This window comes from Rattus norvegicus, chromosome 4 (genome assembly GCF_036323735.1).
Source record: "Rattus norvegicus strain BN/NHsdMcwi chromosome 4, GRCr8, whole genome shotgun sequence".
In the NCBI taxonomy this organism is placed as follows: Eukaryota; Metazoa; Chordata; class Mammalia; order Rodentia; family Muridae; genus Rattus; species Rattus norvegicus.
In genome coordinates this window covers 181,627,306-181,654,232 of record NC_086022.1, presented here as the reverse complement: position 1 = coordinate 181,654,232, position 26,927 = coordinate 181,627,306, and the positions used below count along the sequence as shown (strand labels likewise).

Below are 26,927 nucleotides of genomic sequence, written 5' to 3'. Positions count from 1 at the left end.
CAGCTGATCCCTCAAAACAATCCTTTGACGCCATTTTAAAGCAGGAAGAGGTTAACAGAAAAAAGAAACCAAATATCCAAAAGCAGTAAGTTTGAAAAAGTTCTAACATCAGTCAAGATGTAGAGGGTGAACTGTAGAGCACAATGCTACAGTCGTCCTCTCAGAAATGGAAAGGGTGGCTTTAAAAGCTCTAACCTCTAAACGGTGACAACTGGCAAACCACATGTTCATCTGAAGAGCGTAACAAGGCGGTCTTGTTTGTTTGCTTCTCCCCAGTGCCCCCCAACTGTCTCCCTACAGCACAGCCCAGGCTGACATCAAATTCAAGATCACCTTGACTTGGCTTCTGAGTGCTTAGACTACAGGTATGCCCAACAACCCATGATTTTTTTAAAGATATATTTTATTTTTTTATGAATGTGTGTGCATATATATGCCATGTGTGAGCATGTATGCCACGTGTGAGCATGTATCCAGAGGCCAGAAGAAGGCGTTGGATCTGTTGGAACTGGAGTTACGGGTGGCTGTGAGAAGCCAGACTGGGTGCTGAGGACCAAACTTCAGTCCCCTGCAAGAGCAGCAAAGGCTCTTAACCGCTGAGCTGCCTTTCCAACCCCTAACTATAACTTTCAAACTGAGGTTTTACTAGAATTTTATCCTAATTTTACAAGATTTCAAGTGTTGCTAAGAGTTTTGTGAAGCACAATAAATGTAAATCTTGTGGAGAAATCACTTTTTTTATAACTTTACTGCAGCAGGGCCTGATGTTTATGACTTGTGGAAACCTATCCTAGTACATCTGATTTCAAACTGCTACACGGGGCTGGAGAGGCTCAGGAGTCCAGCGCTGTCCTGTTATCCTGGGGGCTGCATAAAAGCTGGGCATGGGCTGAGAGGTGGCCCAGAGGCTAAGGCAACACTGATAAGGAAGGCCTGGGTCTGGTTTCTGGCCCCTAAACTAGGCAGCTTATACCTCCAGGGATCTGACAGCCCCTTCTGGCCTCCTCACTTGCACAAGTGTGGCATACATATAACCATACATATACACATAAATAAAACAAATCTTTAAAAGCCAGGCACAGTGATCTAGACAGGCCAACCTAGACAATCAGTGAACTCCAGCATCAGTGAGAAACCCTGCCTCCTGGAAGGGCCAGTGATATGGCTCACAAGGTATCCTTGGTGTCCCTCATAGAACTAACTTTATTAGTTCTTATGAATAAAAAAAGAGAATAGTTTGTTTATTTGTTTGTTTCGAAGCTTCTGGCCCACAGTTTTTTCTTTCGGTTCATGAACTCATCAGAATTAAAACTCCTGAGAGTATAACTCAGTGGCAGAGCACTTGACTAATGTGCACAAGGCAGAGCCCAAGCAATAAAAAATTAATTAGTTAATTTTAAAAATAAAATTTCAAATTCTCTAGTATTTCACAATTATCTCTTTGCTGGCTGGGGTTTGTGCCAACTTGACACTAGCTAGAATCATTTGGGAAGAGAAAATATCAACTGAGAAAATGCCTTCACTAGATTAGTCTATGGGCAAGCTTGTGGGGCATTTCTTGATTGGTGATTGATGTGGGAGGACCTAGACCATTGTGTGTGGTGCCAACCCTGGGCTGCTAGTCCTGAGGTGTATACGAAAGCAGGCTGAGCAAGCCATGGAGAGCAAACCAGCAAACAGCACCCTCCATGTCCTCTGCATCAGCTCCTGCCTCCAGATTCCTGCCCTGACTTTCCTCTGTAGTGACTGTGATTGTAAGCTGAAATAAAGGCTTTCCTTCCCTAGCTGCTTTCAGTCGCTTTTGGCGTTTATCATCTTAAGGTCCTGACTACCTGCACGTTCACAGTCAATACGCTCTAACAGTCTGTATGTTTCAAATGACTCTCATTCTATGTTTGAGAAAGTTCATCTGCAGGGAAGGCAGAAGAATTCCATGTGTTCCACGAGGAACTCACACTCCTTGGCCGCCATCGCCTACCTACCTGGTGCTTTAGCCCACATGGCTACCTTTGTTGATTTATTTTCCTTTGCACCATGCCCCTCATCTAATACGGCATATCACAGCCTTAATCTATTGGGTCGACTCAGATCCACCGGGATTCTGCAGCAGCAATCTATGCAGGAGTCTTGATTTGCTCCCCTGCTCCTCGTAACTCCCCTGGCAACAGTCACACTGCAAACTTGGTACTACTCAGCCCTTTATCCTGGCTGGGGATGCAGCCCTTTATCCTGGCTGGGGACGCAGCTCAGCTGTAGGACGTGTGCGAGGCCCTAGACTCAATCCCTAGGACAGTGGCTCTCAACCCATCATCCACAACCCTCTCAAAGGGGTAGCGTGTGAACATGTATATCTCCATAGCATAGATTTACATTACATTCATAACAGTAGGGAAATGAGCTAAGAGGTGGGTCACCACAGCATGAGGACTGCACTAAAGGGCCACAGGAAGAGGAGGGTTGAGAACCACTGCCCCAGACCAACAAAAACAAAGCAAAGCCTCACCGGATTCTCTGCACTGGTTTAGGAGCAGGCCAGCCCTACTGAGATTCCTCTCGTGTCATCACACACCACACCCTCCCCGACCCTCAGGACTCTGCAGACACACTGCCCTTCCTTCTAAAGCACGCCAGGCTCTTGACGCATGCTGTAGTTCTTGCTCTAGAATGCTTTTCTGGGAGCTGCTCTGGCTGACACGCAGAACTAAAGCATACTCATCAGCTGAATGCATCCTGATAGGACAGTTGCCCGGCACTACTGTCAGCAAACACATGGGCCACACGATCTGGAATAATGCACATGAAGTCTAATATGTAAGATCATGGCTGGTTAAAGCCGACAGAAGCAGGAAGGCTACCAGAGAGTGCTCTACACTATTACCTTGGGCCAGAGCTGCTGGGTCCTGCACTTTCCTGTACCTGCTCAGGCACTGCCGGAGGTCTTCTATTTTCCGCTCCTGTGAAGTGAGAAGCCGTCACCACTACTGAGGTTTTAAAACAGTCAAGTTATCTGAAAAGTACTTCTAAACTTTAGCAAAAGTGGCAATGGCTGTATTTCTCCTGTGTGTTTCGGAGACAGAACCAGCACCGGTGATGTTATATATTCTTTTACTTGTCATCTTTAAAAACAAAACTGATAAAACAGCAGTTAACAAAAAAGAGAAGTGTCAGGGTCAGCAGGATAGCTCACTGGTGAGAGGGTGGGCGTCAAGCCTGATGACTTGAGTGGATAAAACCCTAGAGTTGATATCCTTGGCATCCCACACACAGAAGCCAGATGTGACAACTGTAACCTAGAACTTGGGGAGCGGGTGAAGGCTGTGAGGCCTTGGCATTCTCTAGTTTTGTACTCCTTGGAATTAGTCTTTTCTGGGGACCTGTCCCTTTGTTCCATTCCCTAAGGGACACAGGAGAAAGCAGTCCTGACATTATAAGCAGTGGTTGCTAGGCAGCCAGGATTAGGTCAGGTCAATTGTGAGAAAGACACTGCCCCACGCTTCTAGCAGGATGAAAGCCAAATATGGGTGAGGAAAACTGACCATGGCAAAGAGCCCAGTGACACAGGCATTAGGCCAATGCACTGAACACAAAGGCGGGGGCCAAGAATGATCTAGGGGCCCGGCCTGTGTCTGCTCTCTGTTATTTCACCTTTCAGGAAAGGCAAGACATTTCCAGATCTAAAAGAAGTCAGGAATATAAAGAAAGTAACTATGATTTCATAGCAGTGTTAATGTCTTCTCTCTCTATGGCTGTGTGCATCTCTGTGAAGTGGGAGCTCCACCCTTCAGAGGCTTAGAATTTCCACAATGTACTGTTTCTCTTCTCATCTGATTACGAGGAAGTCTGATGGTCTAAATATTTCCTAAATTCAGAAAGGGAAAGAGGGCATGGGGATTTCATTGGAACCCGAGTTGCTGGCCTCTCTACCATGCACACACAGCTACAATCACAATGTCATCACTGAGCCTGTGCACACTCAGGCAGGAGCAACAAGGAAGGTCCCTTAGTGCGAGTAACAGTCAGGATGCTGCACAGATAAACAGAGCACAATATCTGAGTCCCCCTTGGTACCTTTTCCTCGTTTGCTGCCATCAGAGACTCCACTGCCTTCTTCATTTTCTGTACTTCAATGTCTGAAAGGATGCGACATTGTTAGGACACAGCTAACCTGTGTGGGAAGACACTTGCTCTTCTGCCTGAAAAGTTCCCAGTACACATGGCACCCATCCTCCTTTAGAAACAATAAAGGATGAACACTGTCTACCCCACCCACATAGTTGTGATCACAGAAAGATCCCCACAGGGTGGGGAGGGAGGGAGATACCCTCTCTTGGAGAAGTCTTCCTTGAAACACTGAAGATGAAATGTGGGCGCAGCCACAATGGCAGCACTGTGTTTTCAAAAAGGGAAGCCGTGGGCAGTGGGTGAGAGCGACGGACGGACGGACGGATGGTATTCACAATGACCAAGGCAGAGGGCAGTGCTGTCACAACCAAGCTGGAGAGGCCATGGTAAGAGGTTGAGCAGTGTGGTGCTCACATGAGTAGGCATGCTGAGAAGCCAGCTGTGGTGCCACAGAAGGAGGAGTACCTTGCTTCATCTATAAGCCTCATTTCTAACACCATTTTCAAATGAAAGCCGAGGCATAACAAACCACAGCATGTACCACGTGACTTCCTTAAAATCTGGTAACTAAACACTAAAGTATACTTTAATAAAAATGACCATTTAACCCCACAGAGTCGACCTACAGTTAAAATATGGAAACAGGGAAATATTCACCTAAAGTCATCTGCTTCTGAAGGGGAAAGCATTCTAGTAATTGTACAAAACTCACTGATGCATTTTCAAGTAGGAATTGCTTGTTGCTGGTTTGTTTCAAGCAAGTTTCTTTAACCTAACAATTCACTCTCTGTGGTCAATTAAGGCTTTATGTGTACCAGGCTCCATAAAGCTCCCAATGTAGACCTCAGCTAGAGTCTCGTAGCACACCTGGCGGAGCACACCCACGAGCTCTGGCGTGGGGCCTGAGTAACGAGCTGCCTTCTCTCCTGCGCCCACACCGCCTGCACCACAGAGAGCACACTTTCTGAGCACACTCCTCTGTGTGTCCTGCTGCACTCTGGGGAACACCTGTAAGATGATCTTTTCCTCCTGGCTTTATGGCCTGTCTGTCTAGCCTCTGTCTTGGACCCCGTGAAGAAATGAGGGCTATGGATGAAGCAGCTGCACTTCTGTGGACAGGAATGCTTTAAGCATGCAGAGTGAATAGCTCTGACGATGAGTGAGAAGCTGGTGGAGATACACCAAAGCCTTACTTTTCTCTTTGAGCTTCCTTTTAATATTTTCATCTGCACAGGAAAACCCATCAGATTGGGGGTTAGCATATATCACAACAAAACACTGTCTTGCAAGTTCTAGCTTTTGGTCTCCTCTCACATACATGCTGGGACTCTAATCTCACGAACAACCCAGACATGAAGCACTCCCACATGACTCTGAGGCTGGCAGGTGCAGTAAACACAGTGCTGGAGCCTCGGGAAGACCTGCTGTGCAACCGGTTAGCCGAGCTGCTACCCCTTCTGAACCTGGCTGCTTCTATGTGGACATCAGTTAGGCTTCAGGGTCAGCCAACCATGATAAGGGCTGCCTAATTTCACCCTGGTAGATTTTTCCAAATGTTAGTTTGATACCCGGTCCTCTTGACTACATGTGGCATCCAATGATGCACTCAGGCCCAACACCACTGAAACAGTGTCCCCCGGTTCGAGGAGACAGGTCCACTGCTGACACAGTCAGTATTAAGGTTCCTAACCCTTGCACCCAGACCCTGAATTCAGCTGCTCCCAGAGTGACAATGGGCAGTTCACACTGGCTCCGGTCCCAGACTCTGTGTAGGCAGCACCGAGAATACATCCCTAATCACACGGCCGCTCTGTTCTTTAACTCTAAGAGGGAGACTGGTATTATAGGTGCCTTGCTACAGCGTGTGAGCAGCAGATTCGACCCTGAAGTTGTGGTCTATTTCTGAATGTCCTGTAGTGTTTTACTTATGTCTACATCCAGGGAGGAAAACCCACTTCCGTAAGGCAGAGTTTTCTGATGGATAAGGAAACGGGTACAGAGAGCAACTTGTTTCCATACGTTACATGGCACGAGACAAAGCTCCAACTAGAATCTATCTGTCCAAATGAGTCAGGAGCTGCTCGCTGCATACATGCATACAGGGGTTCATTCACTCACTCATTCATTAATTCATTCACTCACTCATTCATTCACTCATTCATTCACTCACTCATTCATTCACTCATTCATTCATTCACTCACTCATTCATTCATTCACTCATTCATTCGTTCTAGCATTGCCAGACATTATACATATTATATTTCAAGATGTTTTAAAAAATTGAGTCATGGTCTCCCTGTGTCACCAAGGCTGGTGTCCAATCTATATTCCTTCTGCTTTCATTTCTACTGCTAGACCTGCAGATGTCAGACCCAACTGTAAGTGTTAAAATGTCATTGGAGTTGTTTTCTACTGTCCAACATCAGATCCTCCCCTGCAGTTTACAGGATCTTAACAAAACCGTTGAGTGCCACAGTCACTCTCACCTCGATCGAGGATTTCGACCCCTTCTCCTTTCGTCTTACAAACCAGTCTCTCCTGCAGTCTCTTCACTTCACACTCCTTCTCCTCCAGCTGCTCTTTTAAAGACGCCAGTTCATCCTACAAATTATAAATACATTTAAGACAGTAGACTGTGGCAGAAGAGGAATACTTATAAAGCATGCTAGCCCTTTAAACCAATACTCAGACTGTAGGAATGAGACAAAAAAAAACCCACAAAAACTTACACACAAACACAAATTAGACAGAGGCAACGGTAAACACTATTGATATAAGTAATTTGCAATAATTACAGTGTAAATGTTTCAGGTTTGTGGTAAATGTAAGAAGTTGAAGTATAACCAGGACAGGGCACTCTCTAAATAAAGTTCTGCCTACAATAAATCAAAGTCTCACCAAGTTAGTTGAAGAAGACGACCAAATTAGACACTTGTCTTAAAAGCAAAACAAAAGCAAACTCAAAAAGGCTTGATTGGTTCCCTCAGCATTTCAAGGTATCACTCACGATTCTGGGATACTCACTGGGCTTCAATAGCCACAGGGAGGCAATTTAGGGGTGACTGGCCAAATCATGGACTAGGTAACTCACCCTCAACTGAATAAGGCACTCCTGCAGCAATGGAAAGCGAGGACTTGGGTCTTCCTTTTGAAATGACAAAAGCTTCTGAGGCCCTGATGTATTTGTTAACACTTTAAAACAGCTTTGCTTTAAAAAATAGTAGTCTAGCAAATTCATATTTTTCAGGCTGTATCTGTCACAGAAACTAGTTATGCAATGACAACAAGGTATCTTTTATTCAGGGTGGCATTTATTCTCAGAGTATTCATTCAGCTATCTGTACACGCAGTGTTATGAAAAACCTACCCAGGAGGCCAGGTTGGCTCTGTACTCCCGACTCACAGTAAGGACAGAGCCAAGTTCAGAAGCTTTCAGTGCCCTGCATGAGGTGCTGCACCTCTCCCTGCAGGGCTTCTAAGCAGTGGCTTCTGTTCCCCGCCATGATGAGGAACACTTATGTGGCCTTCCGGGAAACCCTAATAGAGGAGAGCAGGCTCCAGCTCACACGAGGTGGAGTTCTTCCACAGGTGAATGTTTACGATTACTTTATGATGCTTAGGGGTCAGAGAGTCCACGAAATAAATTTATGAGCTGATACTTTTATGTTTCACTGTTTACTATCTACACTAGCAACCTCACTGTCTGTTTACTTGGGGTCTGTTCACTTTAACATAGGTGACACACGTATACACAACGAATGCGCATGCTACTGAAAACACCGTCACAGCAGAACGACACACGCCAGGAGGCATCAGCCCCAGCTCCCGCCAACGTCTACTACACCTTCAGTGTCTCCCACTTTTGCTCCATCCGCTGCTTTTCATACTGCATCTGACCCACCTTGATTTTCATGCTAGAAAGTTTGGCCATTAGAGACTGGTAGAGAGACAGAGGGATGAGAGAAAGGGAGGCAGAAAAGATAAGCTAGATAAACTAAGAAAACAGCATCAGTTCACAAAGAGGGGCAGCTAACCCAGATACCACAGGCTATGACCTGGCAGGTTAGTCAAGCTTTGGATTTACTGAGAACTCTAGCATGTAAACTAAGTGCCTTCTGCTTAGGAGAAACATGGCTTAGTTGTGAAATGTTTGCTACCGTGTATTAGTTGGAAAGCATTTTTTAAAAATAATATCACTCAAAGAACGATAGACCATGTTCAAGAATCACTTTTTCCAGAGAAACTTACTTTAGTTGACTTGAGCTTTTTTTCATACTGAAGTCTTTCACTGTCCATCTCATTGACTTTTAGCCTCAAATCATTGATCTCTTGTATTAGCCCCTGTTTTTAAAAAAAAAAAAAAGATCATTAGAAAAGAGTATAGCACAGTCACTGAAAGGGTAGCTGGAAAGCCCTAGGCCAGCGCAGCTCCTTGTATGTGAGTTGTGAGAACCAGTCCTAGCAAAGGGGGTCCAGCAAACTTTACCGCAGCAGCCAAAGCACACGTCCATCAATCCACCACAATACTGACTGAAGTTTCCAGTGCCTCTGCCCTCAAGTGCTTATGAAAGCAAAAACGTGCTGTGACGCTGGAATCGTGAACCAGGTGCCCCCGTGTAGGGCTGGAAAGTTGGTGGAACCCTTAAGCTGCAGCACCGCAGGGAGACCCTTCGACCATCGGGAGCGTGCCCTTGAAAGGGGTCTGGGGACCCGCTCCTTGCCCTCTTTCTGCTGCCTGTCATCCAAGCATTTCATGATGGTGTGCCGCTTCAATACAGTCTAAAGCGGTGAGCATTCATCACGGGCTGTGATCCATGGCCAACGGTCTCTTCATAAGCTGTCTTGGAGATCTGTTAGAGTGACGCGTCCTGGTTCTCTTCCTTTTGCTGTGATCAACACTCTGATCAAAAGCAGCTTTGGGTGGGGGATTTATACTTCCAGGTCACAGTCCATCACTGAGGGAAGCCAGAGCCGGAAGCCAAGACTGTGCCCCAGAGGCAGGGACCAGATGCTTGCTAGCTCTTTCACTGGCTCACTCACCTGGCTCGTGCCCACCTAGCTTTTCTATATCACGCAGGAGACGGAGGCCCCACAGTGAGCTGGACTTGCCTACAGAGTTAAGACAGTCAAGGCAATTCCTCACAGCCATGTCCACAGACCAACCTGACAAAGCCAAAGTACTCAGCTGGGACTGTTGATGGGTGGTTCCAGGCTGTGACAAATTGACGGCCAATGCTTACTGTGACATGACAGAAATGTGACTAACTCACAAAGGCAGTCTGACACCGACAAAGCTACTTAGCACCCATTTCTATATTAAATTACCTGTGGACCCCACCTTTCTACAAAAGCTAGAGATTTTCTCTGCCATTTACCTTAAGATTCTTTTCTGTGACACATTATAGTTATCTGAAGATTTCTATAATATTTTTGCCTAGTCTACAAAAATGTAAACTTAAGTTTCTTTAAGCCAACAATCTCAACCTGAAGGTAGGTGACGGATAGATAGATAGATAGATAGATAGATAGATAGATAGATAGATATGTATATTATATGAAACATTATATATAATATAATCATATATCCAATACGATAACATAATTTTATATGTGCAAAATTTAAAGTCTAAATGATTTCATAACAGAATAGAATTTAATGCCATTTCTACTGCTACTTTAAAAATGTGCTCCTTAAATTTGCTCAAATATTCTGAATTCAAGTTTAAAAGGAGTCTGTTTCTCTTGCTAGCTCATCTTCCCTGCATAGATGTCAGGAGTGCCCCTCCTTCCTTTGTTCTTCCAGGCGTGGCTATTGTCAACGGGAGCTTTTAACTCCCAGCAGGCACTGCTGTAAACATTGCCTCTTCCTTTAGTACTGACTGCAAAGATGAAGGAGCAACTATAGAAAACCAAACTACTAGTGGGCTCACTTTCCTATTTTTTTTGTAAAGAAAACTCTCCAAGTGTTTTTGGTGGCAATGCATTAAATATGAATCTAAAGTTCCAACCTGGGAGGAGCTAGATATGCCCATGACAAGTCTGGCTGGAAGGTATGGAACTACCTCTTTAACTCAAAGTAAAAAAAGGAAAGAAAATCTTTAAAAAGCAATGCACTCTAAACCTCCACTCCACTGCACTCCATTGCACTCCACTGCACTGCACTGCACTCCACTGCACTGCACTCCACTGCACTCCATTCCACTGCACTGCACTGCACTCTACTGCACTCCAATCCACTGCACTCCACTGCACTGCACTTAGCTGTACTCCACTGCACTGCACTCAGCTGTACTCCACTCCACTGCACTCAGCTGTACTCCACTCCACTGCACTCCATTGCACTCCACTGCACTCCACTCTACTGCACTCCACTGTATTCCACTGTACTCCACTCCACTGCACTCCACTTTACTGCACTCCACTCCACTGCACTGCACTCATCAGCTCAGGCCCCATTCTGAGCTCTTTATTTTAGCCATCTGTGCTTATGCCAGAAGGGGGCGCAAGTCTTCCAGGTTTAAGAATTTTAATGCACTAGGTTTTGGAAATGCCTATAAATGTTCCTTCCTTTTTTCAACATTTTCTTAGAAACCAACATTCAAACTCTCAAAATTCTGGAAGAGTATTAAGACAATTAGGATTGCAGAATAGCTTGCTAGCTAAAGGTTTTATTTTAAGGGAACATTAAGCCAGAACATGTACATATTCCATTCTATTTCAACGTCTGATACTATTTTGATTATTTTAACATAAGTTCACATTTACCAAGTATTCTGTAATATACCCTGTGAATATGTACACTCCCTTCCATCAGCAGTGTGAACTATTTCATAGGAAATGATCGGGACTGTGTTTGCTAGAAGGGTGTTCACAGGGTCACTGAATGAGAACACGTGGGACAATAGATAGAAGCAGGGAGAAACAAGGCACGACAAACACCTACTGTAGTTCAGCTGTCCCAACTGGTCGGCCTCACAACCAGATTAAACTAAGTACAGTACGCCGGGTAAGTAAGATTTCGCTTCCTACAGTGTGGATAGCCTCCTCAACTCCCTTCTCTCTTCCCCCAGCCTCCTAGTTCCCATCCCTGCAGCCTCCTACCCCTCCAATCCCCCTGCAGCCCCAGCCACTACATAGGTTCAGCAGTGACTGTGAAGACAGGGATGACAGGGTAAGGAGAAGGGAAAAATCTAAACAGACTCTCACAGAAAGTTAAAGTAAAGCCAGTCTTTAATCCCAGGATTTGGGAGGCAGAGGCAGGTGGATCTCTGAGCTTGAGGCCAGCCTGGTTTACAATGTGAGTTCCAGGACAGCAAGGGCTACACAGAGAAACCATGTCTCAAATATCAAAGGGGGGCTAAAAAACCTTAAGTCAGTCTGATAAAGAGACTGAGCAGTGCTCCTGCTCTAAGAGGCACAACCTTGATTAAGATGGGATATGCTCTTAAACATGACCAACTCTTGTTCAAGTCTAGAACAAAAATCAAGATGGTGCTTTCTTTTTGCCACTGAGGAAGTAAAACAACCCAGGCTTTCAGTTGTAATTGGATCGTGGATGGGACACTTCATTTTGGAAATCACAGTGGGGTAAGCTACATTATCTCAAGCCTGACATTACAAGGTATTATGAGGATACAGAGTCAATATGCAAACACTGCATCTGAAGGGAGAGAACAGGAAACAACCACGTCCTCGCTCTGCTTCCTGGTACTCATTTTCCGACACAGACTCAACCTAACAGAAAGACTTCGGGGTGGTGACCTCTAAGAAGGAATTTCTACAGCTCTTCCTTTCATTTTTTTATTTCACTTCATCTATGGTATCAGAGATTGAACCCAGGGCCTTGCATGTGCTGGAAAACAGCCCTGTGTTTCATCCTAAATGAAGATTTGAAATGGACAGATACCCTCCAAGCCTCTCCCCAGTGTGTGCGTGTACAGCTATGGAGGGGTGATTGTGTACAAGCAGACACGGGTGGTGGGAACCAAACTCCAGCAAGAGCATCAGGTGTGCCATTCCCCCATGAGAACTTTTCATTGTGAAAGTCACCCTAGACTTCACAAAAGTACAGTGAATCTTAGTTAATCGGAATGACTTACATGCGGAACATACTAACCATTAAGGGGCAAATAAAATGACCTGCAAATGCTGGGATTCTGTGAGTGTATAACATGGTTTCCCTACACTAACAAATTCCCTTTAGATTATGTAAATGTCCAGTGGGCCTAAATAAGGACAGCTGATAAAACCATGATCTTCAAATTAGCATGACCAGCACAGTTTTGTCATCTAGGTGCCACAGATATCTTGTAGTCAAAACTAGTCCTACAGAATATTTGAAACAAACAAAATCTCAAAACAAAAACTGGAACTAGCATTTTAGTGAAGAAATCAGAATGTGGTATTAAGGTTTACCCTGAGTTCTTTTTTACTTATGGCTGTTAGTTTTCTGAGACAAGAGTTTCGTGGTCACCAGTCTACTCTCCAATTCACTGTATGATGGAGGCTGGCTTTGAACTCCTGATCTTCTGCCCCCATCTCTCAGGTACTGGGATTGCAGGCATGTACACCATGCCTGCTTACTCTGTCTCTGGACTGCTGCTGAGGATAAGACCTAGGGTCTAGTGAGCCCGAAACATTATTTCTTAAAAGGAAGCAGGATGAAAGTGTACAGTAATTGTTACCTTCCTTCACACCTCCAGGAGTTTCAACTTTGTCGTGTGTGTGTGTGTGTGTGTGTGTGTGTGTGTGTGTGTGTGTGTGTGTGCTAAAGAGGAAGGAAGAGAAGGGATGGGAAGGAAGAGAGAACATACATACGATACTCACCTCTGTGTCTCTGAACCTATCTTCATAATCCAGCCTGTCCTTCTCTACGGCGGTCAGTTTTAACTTCAAGTTAGAGATCTCAGCCATCAGCTCCAGCTTCTGTGTCTCTAAGGAAGTCCTACTCAGAAGCTCCTGTTAGAATTCCAGATAGTCACAAGTTGACTTACTATAAATTTCTGTCATGGCAGCAACGCAGCAACAGTTAAATGTAGGCTGTGTGTGACGCATGGACATGCACCACACTGCTGTGGATCCCTTGCTCTAGTGACCTCTGCTGAACAGAACCACACAGGTCATGGAGCTGTCGGGGAGACACATCTGTCAGACTCCTGAGGCCAAAGACAGCACTGGTGGTGCTGTGCATGGTACCTCATATGTGCCAGGGACTAGGAGACATGCTCCTGTTCAGTCCCTACAACCGTGTCATGAGGAAGAAAAGCTTATCAGCCTCACTCATCAGGGTTCCTAGGCACATGGAAGCCTAGGTCACGAGCACAGGGAGGTCCGGGGCCTGTGGAGTCTCACAGGCAGGCAATGGCACAGACTGATGTTCAACAGCAGCAGCTCTGCACCATAATAGTCTCCGCTGCACCACAGGCTTCTCATTCACAAGCCCTGTGTGTGACTGGGACATGTGCCTGAGTGTGTGCGTGTGTGTGTATGTGTGTGTGTGTGCATGCGTGTGCATGTGTGTGTGCATGTGTGTGCGTGTATGTGTGTGTGCGTGTGTGTGTGCGTGTGTGTGCATGCGTGTGCGTGTGTGTGCATGTGTGTGTGCATGTGTGTGCGTGTATGTGTGTGTGCATGTGTGTGCGCCTGTGTGTGCGTGCGTGTGCATGCGTGTGCATGTGTGTGTGCATGTGTGTGCATGTGTGTGCATCCGTGTGTGTGCATGCGTGTGCATGCGTGTGTGCATGTGTGTGTGCATGTGTGTGTGCGTGTGTATGCATGTGTGTGTGCGCGTGTGTGCATGTGTGTGTGTGCCTGTGTGCGTGTCGTACGTGTGTATTTGTGTGTGTGTGTATGTGTGAGTTTTTGCCTAAATGAGTCACATATGGTGTTTTTCATCTCATGGTTGAGAATCAGAAATAATATGAGTGCAAAAGATCAACTTATAATTCCTGTCACATTGTATTCTCTCCTAACTGCACAACTCTGCATGTCTGTGAGTTTAGACTCTGCTGCTCTAGACTTTAAATGCAACGGTTATGCAATTCTGGATTTACTGCTGCTGAGACGAGACAGGAAGGTTGCTCCTCAGCTAACACAGTTCGACACCCCGTGCCCCCAGCTTTAGCCCATACCTGCTGCAGCATTTCTTCAGTGGCATTCAGCTTCTCTCTATGCTCTTCAAGACAGAACTCCAAATCCCGAATCTTCTCTCCCTGAGCCTCCACCTGGTCTGTCAACACGCTCACCTGTCGGTTTAAAGCAAGAGGCTGCAATGAGTTCGGAAGGCTCATTCCCTGATGGGAACGAGGACTAAGAGCCACTGCTCACAGTGGTTAAGACATCCTAAGCCCTTGGCTATTTACACTCTGCTCTGTGTGGACCAAACCCACGTCTGGTGCATGCTAGGCTAGGCAGGCTCTGTACCACCCGGGAGCCTCCGCAGCCCTATGCCGCCTTATGGCCCAAGGATTCCTATTCAAGAAGGTGCTGATCAGAGCCTGCAGTTTCTTTACACATTAAAGCCATCCTGCTGCAATCAGGAAACTCTGACGTTGAAGGTGATGGTGAGAGACGAGGTAGACAGTCACAGAGGAAGCGAGGTCCATATCGGAAACGGGCACTAAGGACCACTCAGATTTCTCATGTCAACAGTAAGAGGAGCAAAGGTGAACAAAGACCTCAAACTCTGCGTGCTCTTTCAGGATGGACACCATCACAAGCGTGTGAAGTTCATCCTATACCCTCAGGGTTCCACGCAGATCTACAAGTTTCTCCTCCGTGATGCCAGCTGAGTGGATAGACTTTGATCGTTAGCTCTGTGCTTAGAACCACCACGAGGAAGCAAGCAAACGTACCCCAGAGAACACTCCAACAGCAGGCTCCACTCGGCTGCCTTGTTCATGTATCATTTTTAAAGATGGAAAGTTAATATATATTCAGACTGAGATTTTTACACTACGGGTATTCACAGATCTGGATTTCTAGTTGAAATGTATGTAAAATCAGATCTGACAGCAGGTGACACACGTCATCTCAAGTGGCACTGAGTCTGACCTGATCCTGAGGACTGGGTGACAAAGCTGACCACAGCCAGCCCTGCACACTCCGGTACGGATGGCTGGCTTAGCACTCCACTACTTGTTTGTGAGATAGGGTCTGATGCTATAGCCCAGGCTGGTTTCAAATTCATGGCAATTCTCCTGCCTCAGTGTCCTAAGTGCTGGGATTACAGACACTGTGTGCTGTTTCCTTAAGTGCCTGGCTGGGCCACTGTACAAATGTGAATTAAGTGTTTCGTTTTCAGTAGTCTGTAAAAGTAGTCTTCCCTGTCATCTGTCTGTGGCTGACTTAAGAATCCCAGCAGACATCAATCTGCATGACAAAGTCCCTTCATGGAACAGCAGTATGTTCACTCACAGCCCACACCTCTTCCTTACGCACACGGTTCCCCAGCACAATGAAGATGCACACGAACAGTTCTTACAGATGGCATGTATACTACGGGCGCTTAGTCAGGTGCTGCACATATATGTGACCCAACGTTACAAGGACACATGTCCTGAGAAAGGAACGGCCTCAAGTACCACTTGCCTGAAGAACGAGGGACTCCTTGTCGTTTTCTAGCCGTGCTAGCCTTTCTTGATACACATCTCCATTCCCAGGTAGGTGTCCATTTGTCTGAATGAGAAAGTGACAGAGGTAAGGTCAACTCTCCCTTACGATTAACATGTTATGAATCAATAAAACTGACATATTTTAAACTCAAGGAGCCTGGATTAAATTCAGCACAACTGTCCCTGGCATGGCTGGAAAATGTAAGAGTTAACTGACTCATATTAAGCATGACAGGCATGGTGAGCGCTTACATACGACTGAGCATGTAAACATCACTCACTGACCGACCCCAACTCAGAGTAAACAGAAAACAAGTCCCCTGTCTTGGTTCCAAACGTACTGCTGTGCTAAGACACTGACCAAAAATAACTTGAGAGGAAAGGGTTTATTTCGCCTTATAGTCCACCAGGAAGGGAAGTCAGAGAGAGAACTGAAGCAGAGGCCTTAGAGGAGTGCTGCTTACTGGCTTGTTCCTCATGACCTGCGAAGCCACCTTCTTATACAACCCAAGACTATCTGCCCAGAAATCCCCCCCCATCCCAGTGGGCAGGACCTTCCACATAATCATTAATTAACAATACATTCCATAGACTTGTGTACAAGTTAATATGATGATGGGGACCTTTTCTTCCCAAAATACTCTGGATTGTGTCAACTTCGCAGGAAGCTAACCAGCACAGACTCTGAAACGCAGCAGCTGCTGAAATGCTCCAGTAGCCATGGGTACAGCCCTAGGGCAAACAAAGTTCTGAGTACCTAGTAGAGGACAATACTCCATTTGTCCCTGAATGATTCCTGTCACTCGTTTTGGACGTGAAACAGTGATTATGAACTGTGACACCATCCTGTTCCTACAACTCCATCCCCAGGTCCCACACCGGTCTGTCAATGCCTGATTACGGATCAGACACAGGGACAATGTCTGCTGGGCTTCTTCCTGTTCACTTAGCTCTACAAGTCACAAGATGAAATCTTAAGATAAAGGTTCCCGCCAGGAACGTCTTGAGAAGCCTTTCTGTCTCTCCATCAAAGCTTAAGCACTCAGTCCAGGGAGATTTTCCCTGGTGGTGCTGCTGAGCTAGGCCTGCCAGCTTTGCAATTGCTTTCCTTCTTGGCCTCGCTAACTTCTTCCGTGTTTATCAGCTTATGTAAAGCTAAGATCAGCTCCTAGCCAGAGCCTGGCCATCGGCTGGTTCCTTCCTGGCATTGGCTCAGGGCTCATCCACGTTCACCTCCTTACTCTTCTATCTCCTGCTGGTTTTTAAATCCCATTTTGTATATTATGCATAGTACACAGTCCAAGAAGTATAGACTTTTCCCTACACTTTTTATTTTATTTTATTTTTGAGACACAGTCTTTCTATGCAGCCCTGGCTGTCCTAGAACTCGCTAGGTAGAGCAGGGTGACTTAGAACTCCTTGTGTAGGTCAGGCTGGCCTGGAACTCAGAGATTTGCTTTCTTCTGCCTCCCAACTGCTCTGATTGAAGGTATGTGTCGCTGTGCCTGGCCCTTTCCTCCATACTTCTCATATCCAAGTTATGAATGGCACATCTGGGAGTCTCACAAAGAGTAAGACGCATGAAATTGTCACTCTGCAACAGCAGTGTGTAAGACACCCCCTTCCTCTCCCCTTCCTCCCCCTGTCCTCCCCCTCTCAGGGACGTCACTATGGAGCTCAGGAGTAATCCTCTTGCTTTAGCCTCCTGGGATCACACACATGAGCCACTGTGTCCAGCTTGTGATGTGCTCCTCGTAACTTCCTAGCCACATCGCATATGATATCCACAGGATTTCCTGAACAGCCCTTTCAATACAACAGAGATTAAACCAGAAGAAATCTAAAATGGACAGGTAGGCGCACCCAGAATTCAACCACTTTTTGTTTTGGGAGTGACAAATCTCATATCTTGAAAACAAAACAATATAGAAGAAGGATGAGTGAAAAAAAGGAGGAAGAAGTAGGGAGGAGGAAGAAAAAGAAGGAAAGATTAAGTTTGGGGTGTTCCTTCTGAAGATGGAGACACGCTCAGTTATATTTCCCAAGAACCCACAGAAAACTCAGAAGTGAGTTTAGCAAGTGTGCAGTGCATGCTTAGAGTAAGTGTCATGCTAACATCAGTCGCTCGACCACATACCTCACCATCCCCACTGCACAACCCTCCCTCCAGTGCCCAGAATTAACTTACAAGAGTCTGATAGAGTAGTAGGAATGACTCACAGCCCCAGGGGCCCATGAAATGAAGCCGTCTTCTGGAGGACAGCCAGACACACAGTGGATGTTCTAGTCTATGAAGAGCAGGGGCAGACCCTGGCACACATGTCTGTGATTTTTAAAATATTTTATTAGCATATACTAACTAGACATAATAGTCGGTTCCGTGTACTTCATACGTATACGTGATATATTCCGAGAATATTTACCCTTACTCTCCATCTCCATTCACAGAGCCCTTTCTTCAGCTTAAGTATCCCACTTTGGCTTTTATTCCTTCTTTTGTCTTTAAAAACTTTAACTAGTTACTTACGGGCAAAGCACATGGGCAACTTACTAGAGGTACACACTGAAGAAAATGCACCCCCTGACTCCCCCCCTGCAACCCCTAACTGCCTACAGTTCCTCATTGAGAGGCAGGACATCACCCCTCCCCTCTCCAGGGAGGAATGCTGACAGGCCTAATCTTGTGCAGGCCTTGTGCAGGCAATCCCAGCTGCTGAGTTCCAAAATACAAAGCCCTACCCTGAAGACAGCATTCTACAGTACTCCACCCCTCTCTCCAGCTCCTAATTTTTCTTCCACCCCTCTTCCAACATGCCCCCTGAGCCTTACAGGGTATTTGGACTTTAGAGTACAGACAGGGTGACTCATCTTTCTGTGGTGGTGCAGCTAACAGTGCAATGTGAACAATTTGAGATGTTTTGCCTTTGAAAACAGGTGGTGCCTGTTTGTGAGACTTGACATTTGTTCTGGGAGTGTCTCTCTAGGATTTTCAGGGTCCAGGTTTGCTGGGGTTTGTGGGTATTTTGGTGTTCTGAAATCCACCGTTCCCTGGGACATTTCTCAGCCTGTTTTTGCTTTCTGTCCCACCCAGCCTTCACTCTACATCAGCATACTGAGAAAGGAATTTATTACTGGCAAAAAAGATTTTCTCCTCATCTGCACCCAGAAGCTACCAGTGGCAGCCATGGCTCAAGAGGACCAGTTGAAAGCTGACTGGTGCCCAGAACACTTTCTTTAACATGTGCTTGATCTAGTCTGCTAGTATTTCTGAGCAATGATGGGATAGCTCAGTGATAAAGAACTCGCCTAGTGAACATGGTTCTCAATCCCATCCCTAGAAATAAAAACACAACTTCTGGGGGCTGGGGAGATGGCATACGGTTGGCAGTAAGATCCCAGCACCCACATAAAAGTCAGTGGGCACAGCGACCTGTCTGCAATTACAGGGTTGTGGAGACAGGATCTGAGAGAGAGAGGGTGCCCAGAGCAAGCAGGCCAGCAAGACCAGCTGAACTGGTAAACACTGTGTTCAAGTGTGAGACCCTGACTCAGTATATCAGACAGGAAGTGATCAAGGTAGACACTGAATATCAAACTCAGGCCTCCATACATACATCACGTGCACTCACTACCACACTCAGGTTCCCATACACACGTGAACATGCATATATGCACACACAGAATACTTTCAACATGATGATAAATGTAACATGATCACGGAGGTGCTTGAAGTTAGGTCACACGTTAGAGTGTGACTCTGAAACTGCCAGTTTCTTGGTGGAGTCACTAGCCAGCAAGCCTGCTGGTTATGTATTTGCTGGCTGCTCACACCGTCTGGAAAACTCTTTCTCTGGCCATGGTCTACCTCGGTTCCTTCACATTTCAGTGCTTATCCAGGAGTTAGGCTCTGAGAGACAATTCTGTGTCTGAGGTCACATGGGTTCTCTCTGTCCGGCTGGAGTTTTCTCAGCACTCACCACATTCCTACTTACTGTACATTTATCATGTCTGCATCATTGATTCCCGGTACTCCCAACAGAGTCAGGCATCCTGAATACTGTTTTCAAACAACACAGCCACTCTGCTTCCATGTCTACTGCAGCACCGTGCCTGCTGCCGGCACACACTTTGTTACTTTGTAACGAGCACTGTTGTTACTTTGTAACCAGCACTGTTTCCAGAACATCAGTGCTATGTGCATTTACACCTCAAAGTGTTGTGTGCACTTACAAGGCAAGATGTTGCTCAGACTGTGTTGCTGGGTTTCAAGTTGAAGGATCCATTAAATGACAAATACTGTTCAGAACCAACGAAGATTCCACCACAATAATAACATCCCAACAGCAACAAACTACAGAACCACGGGGCCAGAGAGCTCAGGAGTTTCATTGGTCAGCTCTCTCCTAACTCATTCTGTCTGCTCCTTCTTCCCCATCCCAAACCATCCAAGCCAAAGTAAATGTATTCTCTCAGGCACAGAGAGGTGGAGATGATGATGTTGGTGATGGTGATGGTGATGGTGGTGATGGTGATGATGCAGCAAAAGGCAAAGGGCACAGCGTGCAGACAGAGCAGAGGTGGGTATAGGAGGAACAGAGGCAGGAGCATGAAGGAGCCAGACCCTATCTGTTGACAGTGCACTTCCCTTTAGAAAAAGGGCAGGTCTGACACTTATACTTCCATGACCTCTCCATTTAGTATTTCAGAAGTCAGGGGCATGTCAGTATTTTAAAAGGGGATATTCAGACATACATAATTTAGCTGGGACTCATTCTTTCCTTTTCACCCTTTATTAGCAGGGTATCTAGAACTGTTGAATTCACAGACAAAGAATGACAACAGAGTTCCAAAAACTAAGTAAAGAGGCAGGGATGTTACATAACAGCACAGACTCAGAGTTTCCAAGACAGAAAGGCCTCTGTAGGTGGAGGATGGTGACTTCCAGTGTGGACGTGCTTAGCACTACTGCGCTATGCCTGTCAAGACAGTTAAAGTGGTGAACTCTACAAGAATAAGACAAACTGCGAGATAAAAGCTAATGCCATCACAGATCTGAAGGAGCAGCTAGCTCCCCCATGGCTCCCAGCTGTGGAAAATCACTGGAAGAAGGGGGAGGCTGGAGGAGGCCCTTGAGTCTTACAGCCCAGCCCTACTTCCTGTCCTCTCTCCGCTCCTAACTGCTGACACAATGTGACCGGCCACCTCACACCCCCATGGCCATGTGTTTCACACCATGATGGACTGGTTCCTTCTTAAATCCTGTGCCAAAATAAACCCTTCTGTCTTTAGGCTATTGTCAGGCATTTCATAACAGCACGAAAAGCAACTGAGACACACCGAGCCCTAGCAAATCCCCCCAACTGCAAGTGGAGAGGAGGTTGGTAACTGGGGACGGGGTGGGGAGAGGCTGTGAATGGCAAAGAAGATGGGGTGATACAGAGCAGCAAACCTGGGTTCTAATGTGGGCTGTCACCATACAAGGCTCTCCTTAGCTCTGAGTCTCTATTTCCTCCTCAGTAAAGGATGGATGAGGGTTCTGCCTGGTAGAAGTTTGAGGATCCCATGCTAACACAGGCTGGGCACTCCTCTCTGAGCCTGGCAGGCAACAGTGGATCGTATAGATCTACTGAGAATCTAACAGGATGTCTTTCCACAGAGGGACATGACCCTGGCCCCACCACAGGCCAGTATGGTCATCATGGAAGTTCACTTCTGGTGAGGGGAGAACAGATGCTCCCGAGGCTGCAAAGACTCTTGTGAAACTTTACAGTCACTCGTTAATGATTCCAACCAAGCAATTAAAAGTCTTGATTCAGTCAGTGGTAGTCAGCTTGAGAGTCCTGTCCTTTAAGAGATGCTAATTAGTGCAGCGGGCATTTGTACTGCCAATTATCATTCTTGCAGGTCTGAGAGCACCCCTGGTTCCCCAAAGGATGCAGGCTACTTCTTTACTGTGCAGCACCTACCTCCTTAATTATTCCATGTAATTGGCAGCTGGACAGCTGCCCGTAATGCCAGTTCTCAGGAGGTGGAATAAGAATTCGAGGCCTGCCTAGGACACCCAGAGAAACCAGGTCTCAAAAAAAACAAAGGTAGCTGGAGAAAAAGAAAACATCACTAATAGCATATGCCAGTGAAGGGACACAGTGTGTAAGCGTGGATCTGTCTTAACAGTACCTCTACAACTGTATGCTTCTAAAAACGGAAGACAATCATGATTCAGCAGGGAGTTTCCTGTGACTGGGAAAAATCTACCCAGTGTGAACCCTGCTCAGTTACTAAGGCAGAATAGAATTCTGCCATAAGGCTGAAAAGGTACAGCACGTTACACAGACATCACTAATGGAGGACCGTGTGCCTATCAGGCCACAGGTTTAAGCTAGCAAATAAAAAAGTACATCTGAGCCAAACGCATAGCTTCTGTTTACGTCTACTGTCTTAGGGTTTTCATTGCTGTGAAGAGACACCATTACCAAGATCTCTTACAAGGACAACGTTTAATTGGGACTGGCTTACACACTCTGAGGTTCATTCCGTCCATTATCATCAAGGTGGGAGCATGGCAGTGTCCAGGCAGACGTGGTGCTGGAGGAGGGTCTCAAAGCCCTCCCCCACAGTGATACCCTTCCTCCAACAAGGCCACACCTCCTAACAGTGCCACTCCTTGGGCTGGACATTTCAAACCACCATAGCTAACTCGCCCTGGACTAGTCTCACAATGCTTTCCCTAATCCAAGAACCTGAGGCTCAGGACCCAGCGCCACAGCGGCAGAGGTCAAGAGGCAGACTTTCTGACAGGACAGCCTCACGTTTTTGCCATGTCAGTTACAAGTCATCTCAATCAGTAGAGGTTACAAAAAATGCCATCTTCAATGAAATGAGTGATGCTAAGGTCAACGTCTGCAAACCAGGGATTCTAACCCATGAGGTGGAGCGTAGGAACGAGGCATTAGTAGCCAGCCACTGACCTGCTAAATAGTCATCGCATCAACCGTCTTATTGCTTACATTTCAAAAAATGAAGACATTCCAGTCCCAAGTGCACATGTTTTTAAAGTGTGAAAATATGAGTGTGCATACTAGGGTCCAGATGTGCTGTCTCTGGGCTCGGGCTGGTCTCAGAGCCACAGACTTGCAGCCGCTCAGCTGGAGTGTCCTCCAGCCTCCCGCAGTGCTTCTCTGCTGCTCTCTGCAAGGCCCCTCTTTTCATGTGGGCCTCAGGAATGTTTTCTCAGGCCTTGGAAAACAAGGTGCATCTTAAGCCAGTGTCCTGTGAGTGATCTTAGTCACTGTGCAGCAGCACACTGAGACACCCTAGCTGACATTAAAGCGAGTGTCCCAGGGCTTCTGGGAAATGGGGTCAGCCAGTTCAGAGTGGCCATGAGAGGGAGGGTACTTTCACTGCCCTCACTAAGCTCATGTCTTAACAATACAATTGCAGACTCCCCTCCCCCCATCAGCCCCAGAAACAAACACTCAACCAAAGGGCACAAGTCAATTATCTACAGGTCCTCTTGAGTCAAGTAATAAATTCCTTTCTCACTGTGTGCTGAGTGCCAGAGTAAAGACATAGGAAGTAGGAATAGGCTGAGGAATGTGCCAGGGTACAGTGAGTTTCACAGCACCAAACTACTCCCAAAGAAACTAACAAACCTGGACTATTAGATTCCTGGAGGATGCTCCCATGGCGAGTGCAGGCATTGTCTGTTTCTAAAAGTAAAATATCTCTAACCCTTCTAACCCTAGTGGCTCGCCGCACCGCCACTGAAAGATTGTTGACTGGTACTAAACGGATGGAACCAGGAGCACCAGGCCCAGGTCTGGACTGCCTGGGGCTCCAGAATTTGTGCGACACCCTGGGAAATGCTTTAGCAATAGGATGTACGTCCAAGCTCTCAGAGCAGGCAGACAGCTATCATTCCTCCAGGTTGACAAGCACGCCTTAATCCTTCATCAATTTTTATGTAAACACAACCAAGTCAGAAGCACACACATGCATCTTAATCGTTACGTCACCATCCAAATCTCATCTGCTTTTGTGATCCTCTTGAGACTCTGCATTCAACACGTACCAGACGTGATATTTAGTGTCTCCATTACCAGAGCGGGGAAGGATGTCTAGAAACTGTTAAGAGCTGACATTGGATGAAAGCGACATGACTGCCACATTCCACTAGATGGCACTTCTGCCCAATCACAGCTACAAACCTACTGCTTTCTGAAGCATCCACCCACTGTATTTCCTGTTTAGAATACCTATTATGTCCTTCATAGGCAGCCCCACCCCATTGTTACTGTTGTGTGCAAGGCTCTTCTCCTCATAGGAGCATACCAGGTCGTTTATACAACCTAGAATCCAGTCCATTTTTAGAGGAAGAATTGTGCAACTTGTTGGCATGGATACAATACAGTGTCTTTTCAAAGCTATCCTTGGAAGAGATGGGGAAGTAAGGGGTTACATTGTCTGTTCTGACAGAGCATGGTTCAATTCCCAGTACCCACATGGTGGCTCACACTGTCTGTTGTCAGACACACACACACACACACACACACACACACACACACACACAACACACACACACACTTGGTACCTTCTGGCCTTTTAGGCACTGCCTAGGCTTGGTACACAAATATACATATAGGCAAAATTTCCAACCATATAAAATAAAATAAAGAAAAATTCTAAACTTTCTTTACAGCTGAGAGGAACTGGGGTCTCATGTTCTGCTTTGTAAGTTTCTTTTTCTCTTCTGTTGATCTGCTAGTCTATGTTCTCAGTTTCATAATAAACAGCAGAAGATTGACAGCACAGAGAAGGATCATGCAGGAGATTGACAGCACAGAGAAGGATCATGCAGGAGATTGACAGCACAGAGAAGGATCATGCAGGAGATTGACAGCACAGAGAAGGATCATGCAGGAGACTGACAGCACAGAGAAGGCTCATGCAGGAGATTGACAGCACAGAGAAGGCTCATGCAGGAGACTGACAGCACAGAGAAGGCACATGCAGGAGATTGACAGCACAGAGAAGGCACATGCAGGAGATTGACAGCACAGAGAAGGCACATGCAGGAGATTGACAGCACAGAGAAGGCACATGCAGGAGATTGACAGCACAGAGAAGGCACATGCAGGAGATTGACAGCACAGAGAAGGATCATGCAGGAGACTGACAGCACAGAGAAGGCTCATGCAGGAGACTGACAGCACAGAGAAGGCACATGCAGGAGACTGACAGCACAGAGAAGGATCGCACAGAAGCCTACCATTTGATTTTGAAGCCACTCAATCAGCATTTCAGCTGTTGAGTCTGGAATCTGGCATCTCAATCCTTCTTTCTCATCCGTTTCCATCATCTCCAGCAATCCACGCAGGTCTTCCACAAGGTGCAGAGCTCGCAAGCTTCCCATAAATGGGGAGGTGGGAGATTGACAATCAAAGATCCCATTGGAATATTCCAAGGCTTTAGAACCTGGTTTCCAAAGAAAATCAGAGAGCAATAGGACTTATGTTAGGAAAATACCAGACCTGAAAAAGATAAATCACTCTAGCCACCAGCAATGATCACAAAGAGCAGGGGAAAGACACAAAATAATCTAATAATGTAGATCTATCCCTCTAAATCTTACATAGTCAAGAATAAAAATGTCATTGACAGTAACTATAAATGGCTTGATGGCTAACGAAAAGGCCAGCTGTGGGGACAGATGGAAAAGGAGTGTGGCAGGCTTGAAAGTGACCAGAACAAGTAGGACGACTGTTCAAAAGCAGTAAGTGCTCTTTACTACTGAGCCAGCTCTTCAGCCCTTGAGCTTTTCACATTTGAATTAATTAATTGTTGTGATATTTGTGTGTTTTCTCATGCCAGTGCACCCATGTCACTGAAGGCATGCATACATGTGTCATGTTACATGTGTGGGGGTCAGGGGACAAACTACAGAGTTGTAGGATGTCATACAGGTGAAGGCAGGTACAAGGTAGAACGAGGCCTGTCCTTGGATGAGAAGGAAGGATGGGTGGGAGAAAAGTTTTAGAGAGAGAAGGAGACTGGAGGAGGCAGCAGAAGTCACCGAGAGAATCGGAGGCGGATGGTAAGCTTCCTCTCTGCACATTTACAGGTTGTTAGGAATACTCTTAAGGGATGGATGTGTACAGGGCTTTGTATGTCTAGGTGGGCAATCATATCTTATCAATTGGATCAGAGGTTATTGTGCTGTGTGTTCTTTCATGTGGCGATTTAAGTTCAAGAGAGTGTGTGGCAGCCAGAGACACTAGGCCGCCATGGAATTGGGATGTGTGTTTCTGGCATGGTGGCAGCCTGCCCTGGGAACTGCATGGGGAGAGAGATGGCTGCCAGGCTCAGAGAGAAGCCTTCGGCAGTGTGATGTGGGATGGAGCAGAGGGGGTGAGAGGCTTTGCTGACTGAGATGAAGGTTATCTACAGATATCTTGGGGTACTATGGTGCCAGATCTAGTGCAGGGTAAAAGACAGCCCACTTTTTATAATTTTACAACAGAGTCTGTTTCCTCCTCCCACCAGGTAAGTCCCAGAGACTGAGTTCATGTCATCAGGCTTGATGGTAAGAACCCTTACCTACTGAGCTATCTTGCTGGTCCTTTTTCCTTAGTGACAAAGTCCTTGGTCCTAAAGTCCTGTGGGGGTTTACAAACAAGCCCTCTAGTGCAGCAGATTAGGCTGTAGATGGATAACGTGTACAGCCTTCAGAGGCTGGTCCAGACGTTATCGCTCCTCCAGTTTTTCTCAGTATGAGGCTGGTGCCCGGGAAGAGCCTGGGATTGGGCCTAGTTATGCTCCCTGAACTCATGACAGAGTAAGCCCCGCCCCTTCTGTATATGCAAGGTTGTCTGAAAGCGCCTATCACCCCAAGAATGAGACTAAACTGTTATAGACTAAAGTTAACTGGTTCTGTATTAGATTGGGTTATTGAACTCTTCACCATCAAGTCCATCCCTTAAAGAGGCTTGCTTACAAATAATCCTTTGGAAAAGATATTCTAAGAAATGAGTGGGACACTTTAAACTGAGGTGGGAAAGTGAAGCTGCATCTCCAGGGCATGCAGGTACAAGGAGCCAGCACGCCATCTCCCTCAGGGAGGAAGAGTCTGCACAGAATATCACTGTCAGGTGACAGTCAGCAAGGAGAAGAGCTGGGCAAGGATGCCCAACTGG

The 26,927-nt window shown here is 46.3% G+C and overlaps 1 protein-coding gene across 26 annotated transcripts in view; it reads right to left on the bottom strand.

Annotated features, from left to right (window-relative positions):
* Positions 1 to 26,927, bottom strand: part of Ppfibp1 (PPFIA binding protein 1) — a 143,831-nt gene that overhangs the window by 27,847 nt on the left and 89,057 nt on the right. For 7 of the 26 annotated variants that reach the window (XM_063286179.1, XM_063286183.1, XM_063286186.1 and 4 more), the window contains exons 5-13: positions 25,004 to 25,209; positions 15,713 to 15,799; positions 14,254 to 14,367; positions 12,950 to 13,081; positions 8,372 to 8,464; positions 6,610 to 6,724; positions 5,316 to 5,348; positions 4,069 to 4,130; positions 2,879 to 2,954 (exon numbers count right to left, since the gene is read on the bottom strand). In XM_063286179.1, the coding sequence (XP_063142249.1) occupies positions 2,879 to 2,954; positions 4,069 to 4,130; positions 5,316 to 5,348; positions 6,610 to 6,724; positions 8,372 to 8,464; positions 12,950 to 13,081; positions 14,254 to 14,367; positions 15,713 to 15,799; positions 25,004 to 25,209 (918 nt within the window). Of the gene's footprint in view, positions 1 to 2,878; positions 2,955 to 4,068; positions 4,131 to 5,315; positions 5,349 to 6,609; positions 6,725 to 7,967; positions 8,061 to 8,371; positions 8,465 to 12,949; positions 13,082 to 14,253; positions 14,374 to 15,712; positions 15,800 to 25,003; positions 25,210 to 26,927 lie in introns of all 26 variants that reach the window. The other 19 variants (XM_063286188.1, XM_063286189.1, XM_039107715.2 and 16 more) reach the window with 4 other exon arrangements.